Below are 16,710 nucleotides of genomic sequence, written 5' to 3'. Positions count from 1 at the left end.
AAATGTATGATTCCTGAAGAGGGGCAGCAGCCTTTTCAGAGGTTGCAGATTCAACAGTCTGGAAGATTGACTGTTATGTCATTGTAACATTAAGACAACATGGCTTTGCTGTGTTGTTATTATGAATGGCTGTAAGCAAGGGAAAAGTATATCTGTTATTTTCCTCCAAGGGCACACAATTCTGTTGTATAGCTTAATGATGATGGCATCCTGTGGGTAAAATATTCTGGAGGGAAATAATCCTCCATTTGTAACTCTGAGCAGGGAACACTCAGGAGAATATCATCATCAGGAAAATCAACAATGACATTCTATGGGTCAGAGTGTGCAATCCTAGATCAGGTAGGTAGATTAGAGCATTTAAAAAGGGAAATGGATAAGCTGAAGTTAGATACAGGGGACATTAGTGAAGTGCAATGGCAGGAAGAGTAAGACTTGTGGTCAGAGGACTGCAGGGTAATAAATACAAAATCAAATATGGGTAATAAAGATGTAGGTCTGATAATGAATAAGAAAACAAGGAAGCAGCTAAGCTACTAAGAACAACACAGTGAATGCATTACCATAGCCAAGGAAGACATGAAGTCAACATTCAGCACAATAATACAAGTTTATATGTCTATCAGATGATAGATTGAAACAATGTGTGACAAGTTATTCAGATTGTGAAGGGAGATGAATATTTAAATGCAGTGAGAGGCTAGAATTCAAAAGTAAGAAAAGGTAGGAAAAGAAGATAAGAAAATAGTAGGAGAGCAGTGTCTGGGAGAAAGGAATCAAAGAGGAAATCACCTGGTGGAATTCTGCACAGTACATAATTTAATCATTGCAAACATTTGGTTTAAGAGTCAAAAAGGAAGCTCGTACACCTGAAAGGAGCTTGGAGACACCAGAAGGTTTAAGACAGGTTACATGACAGAGATTTCAAACCCGTATTTTTAACTGACAACATATTCTTGGGATGTGGACCCTGATCATAATTTATTGGTTAATAATTGCAGATTATATCGAATAAGTTAGAAAGACAGAGAAATATAGATACAACATGTAGATAAATTGAAAGAACAATCAGTTGTTGAAAGTTTCAGAGGCAACTTTAATCAGTAATTTACTGAAACAGAGGAAAGTGTGATGCACTGAAGTTTTTCTACTTAACACAGTGTTTTCTTCTTCTTCCTTGTGTGTGTGGGGGGGCTAAACTAAGTGTGCAGTTGATATTTAAAGTCTATTGGCTTCGCATCTCTCTGGAACACAGGCACACATCTGTCGCATTTCCCTGTTATTGATCTGCCAACATCCTATAACTTGATTAAATTGCAGGCAGGATTATAGTTGGTAGAATGAATAAATTTCCATAACAGAACCAAGTACTGTTCAATAACTGAAATGCTTTATTGAGAACTTGCCTAATAATGTGAGTGCCACAACAGATTGATTTGTGAGCTCAGTAAAGAATGCACTAAATCTGATGCACAGCTTTGCTGTTCAGTGCTACAATTCAAAAAATCAGTTGTGGATGACTTTGCAAAGTGCATGGATTTTTAATGAAATTTCACAAGTTTTTAAACATGATTCTGCAGTTCATACTTAAAGTCCTGAACCTATACAGAATTTCTCCAAATCTACCATCCCTCTACTGTTCAGAGTTAAAGTCAATAAATACAACTGTCAAAAACTTCTCTAAGTTGCTGAACTCCTACTGCTGAATTTCTACAAGTCTCTGCACTTACCACCCAAAAACTTTAAACACTTTAATCATTACCTACGTAGTGGTCATCAGCACACATCCTTGCTCACCAAACTCTCAAAGTGAACCGAGTCTGGTCAGCCTGGCTGTTGCCCTTATGTAGACTCGATCAGTCATATCAAAAGCCATAGAACTACATGTATTGAACATGTTACTACAAAAGCTACACATATTATCACTTTTCATGACTCAACATTGTGCACTGGTTCCATTGAGCTGTTACAAAATATGAGTTTCATTGTCTTTCTTATCAAAAATTATAACATAAGGTTTTTCATTATGTGAACACCATAACAAAAAAAATAAATAATATGAAACTTATCACTGCTGCAAGTATTACATACGAATTAGGGCTAGAATTTCACCAGCCTTTTCTGTGGTTACATTAGTTTCTGCTGAGGTCCTTGGCTTTTTGGAAATTTTGTACATTATTCAATGAAATGGTCAAAATTAACATTATTTACTATTATCTATTTTAAACCTAAGGAGAATCAAGTGTGTACAAATTGCACTTCTGATATACATTAATTAAATTTTAGGCCCATTTTTGCTTGTTATTTCGGACTATAATTCATTTTAGGAATTGAGAGTTAATGGAAATTTCAAGATGTGGTATTGTGTCTAGGACAAATGCAAAATTGCTTTCAAACATTTCTCATGAAATGAAGGGTGGTTGAAAACTGTATGTCCTAGTTGTTCCAAAGTGAAACCACAACCTTAAAACAATTGATCATCCACTTTTTTTCCAATTTCTCCTTATATTCATTGCTTATTATGCCATAAATATTAATTATGTGAAATTATGTTCTTAAGTGGAACCACTTTCTTAAAGTAATTGAGTGTCCACTTTTTGACAACTTCTTCTTGTATTCGTTGCTTATTAAGATGACAGAGCTCAATTATGAAAAAAATTTTAATATTATTTTTTTGTATTATTGAGACTCAAAGGGTTAATAAAGTGAAATGCAACTACACACAAACCGTGATTTTCCAAAAATTTCCAGCACTGTAAATCATTGCCTCCTGAAAATAATCTAAAGTACTATTATACCTACAGTGTTAATGTTTAGGCATGCTTCCTCACTTCATTTTTCCCTTTATGTGGTGCCACTGTCTAGTCCGTATATTTTTAGTGTGAATTTTACTTATGCAATACCCATGAACTAATTTTTGCCATAGCAGCACACTCATACCCTACAAGGGCCAGGAATGCACACTCACTAGGGAAGACCATTTGCCATAACCCTTCAGACTACCTGCAACCCCGTACGACAGACGGCCTGCTTCATGGCTGCATATTCCACCAATAGCAGAGGTTTGCGTGTTGTCTGCTGGTCAAACAGACAGTTCAACACTCTGCCTTTTTGTGGGCTATGCTCACCAGTGTTGGTACTCTCACCATGCCACATCATCTGTCAAACCAGAATGTATCTAGCTCCTCCAGTCTTTCGTCTCGCAATAGGAATATAAAAGAAGACAAATGGGTAGCTTTGAGAGTTGAAATAGTGAAGACAGCAAAGGATCAAATCAGCAAAAGCACAATGCACAGTATAAATCCTGGTATAATACACAAGTTGTTCAATTTAAATGATGAAGGAAGAAAATATAAAAATGCATCAAATGTAGCAGGCTTAAGGTAATGCAGACATCCAAAAAGTGAGAGTGACAGAGAATGCAAAAGGATATGTCGGTATACGTAGAGGACACAAGACAAACACTATAGCACTCGTAGAGTTGGAGAGAGCTTTTAACAATGTTAACTGCACTACTCTCTTTGAAATTCTGCAGGTAATAGGGATAAAATACAAAGAATGGAAGATTATTCCTGACTTGTTCTGAACCAGACTGCAGTTATAAGAGTCCAAGGTCATAAATCAGAAACATTAGTTGAGACTTATCCCTGATGTTATACAGTCTGAAGGAATTAAAGTTCAAGGAGAAGCATTTTCTAAAGGTATTTGTCAGAAGTAAAATTGAACAAAAACAGTTCAGACAAGAAGTAGATAGCTTTTGAAATGTGGCACCAAGCTACATGAGAGTGCTGAAGATCATGTGGGTACATTGAATAATTAATGAGGTGGTGCTGAATTGAATTGGGAGGAAAAAGATATGGATTTCTTTACAACACACAGTTTATGATAACAAAGGTACAGGTATAAGGTAATTATTATTTATTGTTCCATCTCAGTTGCATATTTTTAATTAGATTATGTGTTTTTATCACTCTGGATCATCTTCAGATCTAGGTTGTTGTGTCAGCAATCCATCTTGTCTACTCAGAACCACATATTAGTGTTTGAAACATGTAATCTAATTAAAAATGTGGGGGAAAGGTAAAAGTAATGAAGAATAGTGAAAAAATAATAATAACTAGATAAACATGAATCAAAGAAGAAAAAAATGAGGTAACTGCTAAAAGCGAAGCAACTTTCATGACCAGAAGATGTATGCTGGTGTGAAGCTTAACAAAGTCCTGAGGAAGTTAATGAACTAAATGTTGGTAGGGTATCATAATATAGGGAAGTGAAATGTTTGCAGTCAGAAAACTAGAAAATCCATTTCAAATGTAATCTTAAAGTTTTTCACAAATTAATGATCATACGAAGTTAGTAGATAGAATAAATGGAAAAGGATATCTGTGACAGTCATACACATTGACCACCACCAAAAACACAACACGTCAATTTTGTAAAGAATTTTTATTTTAAATTCCAGTCATTTTTATGACAGTAATCTACTGCTGCTCTGTTGTGGTTTGCTACATTTCACATTTCAATCCACAGACATCTCTTTGCATCTTCAAAAGCATATACCAACTCCTCGTGCACTAATCATGGTATCCAACCTTTCAGGCATACTCCTGACTAATGCTGCAATGTCTTCTTGAGAAACCATCTCCCATTCATTCAGGAGGGTTTCCCACAGGTCCTGTAAGTTCTCGGAATAGTGCTGATAGGCCCTTCTCCCCAGCATGTCCCATACATGTTCAATAGGATTCAAATCAGGGATTCGAGCAGGCCAAGCCATAGCCTGAATGTCAGCTTCATCCAAGAACTCTTGCACAACTCTCTTAACATGTGGCACGCATTATCCTGCATCAGTGCAAAGCCACCACCAGAAATAAATGGAGCGAAAGGCGTAACATGCTTCAAAAGGATGTAATTCCACATAGCAATGTGCTGCGAGGCCCGAAGCTCTATTATTGCAGACACATTGATTCCTGTTCACACCATCAGACATCCACCCTGAAAAGGCATCCTGGTTGAGAATGTGCAAGAGGAATACCTTTTCCCAGGCCTTCTCCAGGCCCTCTCTTTACTGTCAGGTGACCATAGGCCAAATTGTGACTCATCAATGAATCACATTTGCTCCCACTATTGTACACTCCAGCTGTGATATTCCCTTGTGAAACTTAGTTGAGCTGTCTGATGCTCTCTGGTGAGTTCAGTGCCTGTAGCAGATCTTTTGGATTGGCTTCTTCCATTCTCTCACAAACCCTCAAACTTGTTGGAGTCTATTTCATGCTTCACTGGTGGTGGTGTGACTGTTGCAGAGAACTTGTATGAATTGATCATCTCTTGCTGATAATGCTCTTCTTAAGCCTGACCCTTGTTTCCTAGCATAGTCTCCAGTTTCCCTGTGCCAACACTTTGGCAATGTAATGCGTGCTGTGACCATCTTCCACCAAAGCAACAGCTCTTGCAGAATCTTCAGGGATTAAAGCATGTTTACTCCAGAAACCTGATTACAATCCTCACAGGAAGATCACACAAACACATGTGATTCAAAGGGGAACAGTACAAGGTGCAACAATATATGTAAACATTGTTTCTTCACATGCTGTGTTTTGTTTTCAGGTTATGCAGGAAAAGGTATTACGGCTAGTGCAATGAACAGTCGCTGCCTCATTGTTTGTTCACTAAACAATGCCAATAACATATCCTATCTAAAAATATAGAATAAAATACTACACTTTGGTTAACAAGATAATGACACATCATTTATTAGATGTTGCAATTTTTGTGCCAGTGAGGGTATAATAGAGAAATGAAGAGCTAAATAGGATTTGCCAAGATAGGACTAGTTACAGAGGCAGTGATATGCTTGAGGGGGGACTACAGGTGTTTAAGTATGTAACCATATTTTTTCTATGTATTACAGCTGTGGTGGATGCTAAAGCAAATTTTACACTGATGTTCATGTTCTGTGGATCATTTGTACAATTAATCATATTATATGGAATGAGCCATTTTACATTAACATTACACATTCACATGTAAATATGGCTGCATAATGATAATTGACTTTTTTGTGAGTTAATAATTCCTTCCCATCACATTTTACACATTACAAAATTATAAAAATAATGGAAATTGGAGCAATATATAAAATAAGGAAAAGACAAAACAGTCACCTAAAGTGGATAGATGCATGAAGCACAGAAATATGTAACAGAAATTGCATTTTTTTATCTAGCAATAATACACATAGTGACATACAGGCCACAGCAAGACTGAGGACTCCTGTTGCTGTGTCTTGCCATGGCCTTGGGAGTGTGCATTTTGGTGTCTGTGTGGTTCTGTTTGTCAATATTTGTAGTATTTCTAGAAAAAGAGTTAGTGCTCAAAAACTAATGAGAATGCTGTTTTTTGTTATGTGTCTCTGCTTTCCATGCTTGATCCCTTATATGTGAGTGTTGACTTTCCCTTATTGTACACATTACAAAATTAGAAACTCTTCTATGGAGCAGGAGCGGTGAAGGAGAAATTTTTACAGTTTGTTTTCAAATTTAACTTTGCTTTCTGTCAAACTTGCATAACATTTGGCAAGTGACAAAAATTTTGGTGGCAGCATTGTGCACCCCTTTTGTGCTAAAGACAGCCTTAATGTGGAGTAATGAATCTAACTGTTTGTCTTGTTGTAATTATGTACATCATTGTTCCTTTTGAACTGCAGTGTATTATTTAAAATAAACTTCATGAAGGAATAAATATGCTGTGAAGCAGTAGTCAAAATGCCTAACTCATTAAACAAATGTCTACAAGATGACTGTGGGTGAGCATCACATTTCATTCTTACAGCAAGTTTATGAACAGTAAAGACTGTAGACAAAGCTGAGTTATTCCTGAACATTATTCCAGATGACATTACTGAATGAAAACATGCAAAATATGTCAACTCCCCAAGATCTGCAATGGTTATAAGTGCATATGTGGCTGAACTAGATTGTTTTAGGAGTTCCAGTTTTTTTTCTTCAGTTTAAACCTTCATCAGTATGGACACCTAAAAATTTTGACATTTCCACCCTGGTTATTATTTCCTTGCATGTGTTACATTTGTGTAGTCCGTCTAGATGTGCAGAACTGTATATGTTAAAGTCTGTCTGAAACTGAGGGTACCACCATTTACAGAAAACTACTCAATAATACTTTTAAGAACATTATTTACCATTTCTTCTCATGCTGTATATACGTTTGGATTGATTAAAATACTGGTGTCATTCACAAAAAGAACTAATTCTGCATGTTTTATATGAGATGGAAGGTGTTTACATATATGAGCAACAATAGTGGACCTAAGATTTGACTTTGTGGAATCCCATAATGATTTCTCTCCAGTCAGAAGAATCTCCCCTGTTTGCATTGGCTGAATTATAAAGTAAAACTTCTTGCATTCTTCTAGTTAGATATGACATTGTTCATTAGTTTCCTGTACCATCGATTTCATGAAACGTCAATTTATCCAAGAGAGTTATTGGGATTCACAGAGTCAGATGCTTTAGGTAGGTCACAGAAAATACTAGCTGGTGCTACTGTATTATTTAGTGCCTGTAAAATTTGGTGAGTGAATGTGTAAATGATACTCTCAGTTCGGCAACTCTTATGAAATCCAAACTGTTTACTGAGGACATTATTGTTGTCGATGCAGTACTGTTCTAGAAAACATGAACTTCTCAAAAATCTTGAAAAATGATGTTAATAGTGAAACAGGTGGGTAGTGCCTGGCAACTCTCCTGTCACCTTTCTTATAGGGGGGTTTGACAATGACATATTCCAATCTCTCTGGAAAAATGCCCTGGGTTAGTGATACATTACATATTTCAGAAAAGACAGTGATAATTATATAGGAAGAAGTCTTTAGTACTCTGTTGGAAACCCCATCAAATCCAGATGAGCTTTTATTTTTAGATAATATATAATTTTCATATTTTCAGAAGGAGAAGGGGGTGAGACAGTCATATGACTGAATTTTATGTTAGTTGTTTGTTCAACATCCTTTTTTGATTTTTCTCTTGAACTATATTCTCTGCTACATTTGAGGAATTATTATCAAACATATCTGCTAACTGTGACAGATCATTTACAGCCGTTCTGTTTAAATTAATGGTAATGTTATCCTGATTTGTGGCTTGTTGTACTGTCTCTCATTTTACTATACTGCCTACTAAGCCTTGAGTCTGTTGTCAGAATTACTGATTTCTGACATAATGTGCATGTATCTAGAGTTCTTAATAACTATGTGTTTGGACAAATGATTTTCAGAAAATAGTGATACTGACTGATAAAACATCACTCCTTCAAGCTATATATCATACAACATTCTACAGAAAGGACATCCTGTATACATATAAATTAAAAGAATGTTTTATTAAGTATCATATAAGATATCTTACAGGGAAAGTTACCCAAGATTATCAATAGAATGAAAAGTGGCAACTCTAATATTACGTACAGGTCATGATTGCTTTGCTGAGCACCTGCACTGATTTTTAATTCATAACCAAAATGTGTACTTTGCAATAAAGAAATCACTGTTATGAACTGGTGTCATTTCCTACCTTGTGAAAAATTACAACATTATCAGCTAGTACACTGTATTGGGAAGTCCAAAAATAATTGAGTATATGACAATCCTAAGAACAGAATAAAACAAATGAATGAATTAAAACACAGTGGTCATTGCAGTGTGTGTGTACGTGTGTGTGTGTGTGTGTGTGTGTGTGTGTGTGTGTGTAAAGAGAGAGAGAGAGAGAGAGAGAGAGAGAGAGAGAGAGAGAGAGAGGAACACACTTGATGGTGTTAAGTGTTGCAGAGATTATGGGGTCATCACAGTATAGGTTAAGTTCCTATGGGACCAAACTGCTGAGGTCATCTGTCCCCACAGTACAGAAAAAAACAGACTATCATGTTAAACCAGTTGAATGGCAGATTATTATTTATAATTTGCTGGTTTTATTAGAAGATGGACTTTTTTATTCCATGGAAGCCCATTGTGACAGGGAAAGTCAACCTGCACTGACAGCAGCCTGTACAGTCAACAATATTAAAATTTTGTTATAGCAGATGTCTAATTATCCATATTATCAACATGAGTGTCAGTCTTCAAATCAGATGTAATAATGCTTACAGGTATGATTGAGAAGATTGAAGATTATATTGACCAACAGGGACTAAATGATTCTAGTTTCCCAGTAAAGAAACTTTTCATAATTATACCATCATCTGCCTACACTCCAAGTAAACTGAGTGACATCGCAGATGGCTGGATGGAGCCTGCTGGGGTGAGTATGAGTGACAGGAACTTAAGTTACACCCCTGCTTTACTTTGATACCACAAGAAAGACACTGGATAATACATGCAGAGTCTTAAGATCATGACCTTTTGTTTGCAGAGGATGGAAGTTCTTCATATTTTTGAAAATAATTTCTCACCTCTATCTGTTTTGCACAGATTTGTGATGTTGTTCAGTACAGAAAGTCATTTTTTTCCATAAGTTTGTATCTCACTTTCCCAAACATTTTATATATACAGTATATACCAGGTGCCTCTACCATGTGTCATTTCCCCTGGTGTTTTAGCAGATATTTGCAATTTTGTTTATTCATAGTTTAGCTGGCATCAGCCCAAACAAATCCTGCTCATCGTTGCTTTCATTGAAGGACCAGCATCGATGGAACGCATCTGTTTGTTTCCCATTTCAAACAAAATGATTTTTAAATATGAATGTTATGTGCCCATTTTATGGAGCACTACCAGTTAAGTCTGGTGTGATATTCATTTTAGTGATATGTATTACAGGGGCAGTAAAATACTAAGGATAATCAGTACTCCAGCAACGACTGAGGTGCTTTCGCATGGTGGTAGCAGTTAGCGTGGGCCAGAATGGTACTGTCACTATTGGAGTACTCATGTTTCACTGCCCCTGTTAATACATATTGCTAAAACAAATATCACAGTAGACTAATTTGGGACTGCTCTGTCAAATGGGCATGTAAAATTCTACTTTAAAAATCTTTTTTTGTAATGGGAAGAGACCAAGGCTTTCCATCGACACTGGGCAGCGAATGGAAGATGTGATGAGCAGCATTTATTTGGACCGACTCAAGCTACACAATGCAAAAACAAAATTGCATATATCAACAGAAACGCCAGAGAAAATGTGCCTGACAACTCTTGACACACACACACACACACACACACACACACACACACACACACACACACCACTGCTTCACTTATGTAGACTATATGGCTTTTTGTTTTTATTTAATCGAATTTTCATGTCATTCAAAAACTGCAGCATCTTCTAAACTTTCCCCATTAAGGTCATAGAAGCATGGTATTTTCCAAATATATTTCTGACCAAAAAGCAATTCTGGTAGCTGGAATCAAGGTTTTTGTTAATGATGCCTGTTGTTTTCTTGTGGTGATGTTTCCAGAGAAACTCTAATCTCCTAGCTCATATTTTCTATATATCTAACCAAGAAGTAAAATGCCATTTCTTATAGATTTAATTTGTAATTATGAAATTAGATGTACAAAAATTGGTATATGGTTTCTCAGAAAGAAATAAAGAAATATGTGTCATCGTTTTTGGAAATTCAATCTCTATGAAGGTGAAATAATTAGTGAATTTTTTAAAAATAAATCAGTATTAAACAACTGCTAACATGTTTCTAATGCTACATCTCTACATCTATGAACACTGGCATTTGACTTTTCAGTTAAAAAAAAAAAAAAAACAGGTGTGTTAGTGTTTTCGAGCTGCAACCCCTAAAGGGATGAAATGTTTTACGAAAATAATGAATGCATTTTTAAAGCTACATCTATGAAAATTTGCACTTGACTTCTCAGTTAAAAGTGAAAAAACTATGCGTTTCACTGTTTTTAGAAATTCAGCTGACATGCGTGTGAATTTATAACAATTGATATTTCACCTCGGTTAGGGTGCTATGGGATAAAGTTTCTATGGAAATATCACCACAAGAACAAAAAAACCTTGGACTCCAGCTACCAGAACCACTTTTTGGTCATAAGTACATTTGGAAAACACCATGCTTCTACGGCCTTAATTAGTGGGAAAAGTTTAGACGATGTTGCAATTTTTTACAACATAAAAATTCGATTAAAGAAAAATAAAAACCATACAGTCCACTGATTAAGCATTTTGACAAATAGCACTTTGTTGCACTGTGGCTGGAAACGAGAATCTCTGAAATGGCAAAGCTGGTCACCTGTTGGCATACTGCTGTTGTGAGCACCTACGGGAAGTGGTTGAAGGGCAGGGAAATAACAAATAGACTGTATGGTATTGGACAACCATGTCTCATCACAAAAAAGCAGAGGTCAGAGGATCGCTCTTTGTGTAATCCAGGATAGGCAGTGATCTATGCCATATCTGATGACAGAGTACAATTCTGGTGCAGGCATAAGGGTTTTGGACCCCACTGTTCAAAGGCCTTTGTTAAACATGGAGCTCCACATCACACAACCCTTGCATGTTCTTGTGTTTACCCAATGACATCATCAGTTATAACTGCAGTGGGCACAGCATCACCGAGTATTAATCATGGATCGATAGAAATGTGTCGCCTGTCGAGTGAATTGCATTTCTTGTTATACCAGGTACATGGTTGGGTCCTTGCACACCATGGCCCAGGTGAATGGCTGCATAAAACATGCACCGTGCCACAGATGCAAGTTGGAGAGGTCAGAATTATTCTATGGGTTATGTTGAATTGGGCTTTCATGGGATCTGTGGTGGTAATCAAAGGCATCATGACAGCATTGAACTACATGAACATTATTGCAGGTAACCTGCATTGCTGCACACATGAAGTCTCCCTCTACACCGGTGACGAATTGTGTTGCAGTGGTTTGAGGGGCATTATAGCGAACTCACACTGATGTCTTGGCCAGCAAATCTGCCTGATCTGCACCCATCAGAAAACATATCATGCACCAGATGTGTGCCTGTAAACTACTATTTGGTAATTTGTGGGAATTGCTTGACCTGTGCTTAAGACATCTGGTGCCACACACATCTGGAATCCTGTGTCAAGGACTTGTAGAATGCATTCCAAGCAGAATCTCTGTTGTACCATGTTTGAAAAATGGAACAACATGCTATTAAACAGGTGGTCATAATGTTTTGGCTGATCAGTGTAAGTATGCTGTAGTAAAATGCAGCTACAAAACTGGAGATAATCAAACAACCTCAAATTACTGACCTATATAATTCCATCCAGTCTTTACAAAAGTGTTCAAAAAAGTGACTGATTTAGGAAAACTGACTCATTTAATTGATTAGAATTTGTTAAATGTCTCTTGCTTTGGCTTTCATAAAGAATTCTCTACAGAGAAAACAATACAGTATCTCACAAATGAAATGCTTGCTTAGTTAAACAACAAATATTCTGAGGTCTTGCCAAAGCTTTTGGTTGTCTGGCCACAAAATTCTACTTGACAAACTAAAGTGTTGTGGCATTTGTGGCATCTCTTTTGTAGCAATGGAATCTTACCCTCATAACAGAACGCAGAGGATCTCCTTAACACATTGTGTCTCAGTCATGATACTAACCTCACAATGGAGGAACATAATATGTGGAGTACCACAAGGATCAGTACTGGGTCCACTCTTGTTTTTAAACTACAAGAATGACCTTCCAATGACTTTAAAGGGTTGTTCAGAAACTATGATGTTTGCTGATGAAACATACTAATCAAGGGTCAAATGTCAACCATAGCAAACACTACTCAGATGATAGCTGAAGTTCACACAGGCAACGGTATATGTCTTACTCTCATGAAGACTCATATTATGCACAGTCATATCAACAGTAATCACCTGTTAGCACCATAAATAGACATTAGTGGTTTTTTAAATTTTTTATTTTTTTACTTTACACATCTAGTTCCACAGGACCAAAATGAGGAGCAAATATCCAAGGTCATGGAATGTGCTAGTACATGAAATTGCAACATAAAACTAATAACATATAAATTACAGTGTTTATGAACCCAAAAAAAGATAAGTCCTAAGTTTATGTAAGTGCAATCAACAATATAACACAGGAATCAGCTTCATTTTTCAAGGCACTCCTTCACAGAATAGAAGGAGTGACCCATGAGGTAACTCTTCAGTTTCGATTTTAAACTGCGTGGATTACTGCTGAGACTTTTGATTTCTTGTGGTAGCTTACTGAAAAGGGATGCAGCAGTAAACTGCACACCTTTCTGCACAAGAGTCAATGAAGTGCAATCCAAATGCAGATTGGATTTCTGCCTAGTATTAACTGAGTGAAAGCTGCTAACTCTTGGGAATAAGCTGATATTGTTAACAAGAAATGACAGTAAAGAATATATATATTGACAGGCGTACCCAGACTAATGAACGTGGGTCAACAAGAGGTTCGCTAACTTATGCCACTTATTGGCCAAACTGCCTGTTTCTGAGCCAAAAATATCCATGGGAAGAGTTACCCCAAAATATAATACCATACATCATAAGTGAATGAAAATAAGCAAAGTAGACTAATTTTCGTGTTGAACTATCATTTACTTCATATGCTATTCAGATATTAAAAATGGTAGCATTAAGTCTTTGAACAAGATTCTGAATGTGGGCTTTCTATGACAGTTTATTATCTAAAACTTTTATCGATTATGAAGGGAACACTGTTACTGTGATGAATGCAGGTTTCTTAAAAGGCGACTGGTTGCAGTAATTTCAAGAAACCTTTAGTTTACTATCTATATGAACACCTACAAATTTGAACTGTTCCATTTCACTAATCATATGCCCATTCTGTGAAATTAAAATGGGTTTTGTTGAACTTTGTGTTAGAAACTGTAAAAACTCAGCCTTACTGCAATTTAGGGGTAGTTTATTTTCTGCAGGCAATGAACTATGTCTGGAACTGCGCTATTTAAAACAGGACCAATGTTGCATACACCATCCTTTACTACCAAGCTAGTGTCATCAGCAAACACAAATATTTTAGAACCACCTGTAATATTAGAGGGCATATAATTTTTATAAATAAGGAATGGGAGCAGCCCAAGCACTGAGCACTGGGCCAGCCCCCCTTTAACCGCGCCCCACTCAGATCCCACATCATAGCCATTCTCAGCACTGTGGAGAATGACCTTTTGCTGTCTGTAATTAAAATAAGTGGTGAACCAATTGAGAGCTACTCCTCGTACTCCATAATGGCCCAACTTCTGGAGCCAATATCTTATGATCAACACAATGAAATACCAAAGTTACATCAAAAAATATGCCTAGCATTTGAAACCTTTTGTTTAATCTATCGCATACACTGAGAAAAGAGATTACAGCATTTTCAGTTGTTACGCCACTTATAAAACTGAACTGTAGATTTGATAGCAAATTATGTGAAATAAAATGATGAATTATCCTTACATACACAGCATTTTCAATAACTTTAGCAAACACTGATGGCATAGAAATACAGTAAGTCAAAAATTGTCTGCATTATCCCTTTTTATAAAGTGGCATTACTACTGAGTACTTTAAACGTTCAGGAAACTGACCATTCTTAAAGGAAAAATTACAAATATGGCTAAATACAGAGCTAACACGTACAGTGCAGTACTTTAATGTTCTGCTAGGTATTCCATCAACAATCTCCCCTTTGTCAGTACCACAGAGGATTATTTCAGAAGTCAGTCTCTAAAAGGCATTTTCCAGGAGTGTTATAAGATTACCTGCAGAAACTAAGTTTTTATTTAATTCACCAGCAATACTCAGAAAGAGATTGTTAAATACTGTACATATATCTGACTTATCAGTAACAGAAACATTTTCACTACAAACTAACTTTATATCAGCAACCTTGTGCTGCTGACCAGACACTTTCTTCATGACTGACCATATGGTTTTAATTTTATCTTGTGAATCAGCTATTTTATTTGCATACCACATATTCTTTGCCTTCCTAATAACATTTTTAAGTACCTTACGGCACTGTTTGTAATGGGCTACTGTAGCTTGATTCTGATTATTTCTAATATTTTGATATAATTTCCACTTTGTTCTACATGATTTCCTTATCCCACTAGTCTGCCACCCAGGCTGCCTTTCACTACTAGTGCCCTGTTTTGATCATTCTAATAGAGAGCATCTTTCAAAGAGCATGAGAAGTATGCTAAGGAAAGCATTATATTTGTCATTTATGTTGCTGACACTATAAACATTCTACCACTCTTGTTCCTTAACAAGGTTTAAAAAATTCTCTATTGCCATTGGATTAGCATTTCTACATAGTTTGTAATTGTATATAACATTTTTTTGTGTACAAAAGCCTTTTAGTGTTAAAATTTGTGTACCATGGTCTGAAAGGCTATTCACCCTTTTACTAACAGAATGCCCATTTAGTAATGAAGAATGAAAAAAATATTGTCTATAGTTGTGCTGCTGTTTTCTTGGACCCCAGCAGGAAGAAACAGTCTGCATCAGATCATATGAATTTAGATCATCTTCCAACTTCCTTTTTCTTACACAATCACATACAAAATTAATACTGACTTCCACATATAACTAATTTTTGGTACGTCTTATAAAGTGAATCAAGAACTGTCTCTAGCTTGAGCAGAAATGCTCTGAAGTAAGGGTTAGGGGACCTATAAACAATAACAATTAGAAGCTTAGTTTCACTAAATTCAACTGCCCATGCACAACATTAAAATACCTGTTCAGTGCAGTGCCATGATACATCTGCGGACACTAATCAAATGTTGTTTTTTACGTACATGACCACTCTCCCTCTCAGCAAAGAACTCCTTGACAGCCAGCTAATCTGTATCCTGGTAAAGGAAGCCTCTGAATTGTCAAATTATTTAAGTGGTTCTTCGATATACCAATAATGTCAGTCAACATCTATAAGCAGTTCGCTAACCTTCTCTCTAATACCTCTTATATTTTGATGAAATATGCTAATTCATTCACTACTTGGATACCTGACCACCTTTGAAGGTGATTCCTTTGTTCGAGGGACTTTCTTTAAACAGGGATACCTACTGACTGACTTCAATCTAAAAAAGATTCAGCTCTAACATCAACTACTACAGGAATTTGTCCATGAGTGATCCCACCACAACCCACTACACTGTCACCCATAAGTTTTGCCAGCCTCCCCTTCCCATACCTATTGAGGTGCAGGTCTAGTGAAACCCAGTCTATTGATAGACTCAACTGGCACCACTGCAATGTGAACCATGCCCTCCACTATCATGCCTTCTACAGCCCCATGTTACCACACCTAACAGTAGCATTAAGACGAGGCTGATCTTGTCACTAAAACAGTTGCACGAAGTGCACATTAGTGCCACCAGTTAGAGTAGCTGTCTTTACCAGGTCACCACCTACATCATACTCCCTGTCCCTATCAAGACTATTCCCAGCTCCACCCACAATCACTACCTGATCCTTTTTCATGAAATTCCTACAAAACTCCATTATGTTAACAAGCACCTGAGCCAACTCTGTACTAGGCTTCACAATGCTGGTGACATGGTACTCACTTCCCAACACTTCCTGGAACTGTTGGCCTGCACCTCTGCCATGCGAACAACCTAGCAGCAGAACCTTATTCTTTCTGTTAGAATTTGCAGCTGACTTAGGCTCCATAACAGCTGAAGACTGCTGCATATTTCCTACA

At 36.7% G+C, this 16,710-nt stretch overlaps 1 protein-coding gene across 6 annotated transcripts in view; it reads left to right on the top strand.

Moving 5' to 3' along the window:
- Positions 1 to 16,710, top strand: part of LOC126457624 (stimulator of interferon genes protein homolog) — a 318,836-nt gene that overhangs the window by 244,859 nt on the left and 57,267 nt on the right. For all 6 annotated transcript variants that reach the window (XM_050094086.1, XM_050094087.1, XM_050094085.1 and 3 more), the window contains one exon: positions 9,157 to 9,308. In XM_050094086.1, coding sequence (XP_049950043.1) covers positions 9,157 to 9,308 — 152 coding nt within the window. The remainder of the gene's footprint in view (positions 1 to 9,156; positions 9,309 to 16,710) is intronic.

Source organism: Schistocerca serialis, chromosome 2 (assembly GCF_023864345.2).
Source record: "Schistocerca serialis cubense isolate TAMUIC-IGC-003099 chromosome 2, iqSchSeri2.2, whole genome shotgun sequence".
Classification (NCBI taxonomy): domain Eukaryota; kingdom Metazoa; phylum Arthropoda; class Insecta; order Orthoptera; family Acrididae; genus Schistocerca; species Schistocerca serialis.
Note: the sequence above shows the minus strand (reverse complement) of the source record. Positions and strands in the feature narration are given on the sequence as shown.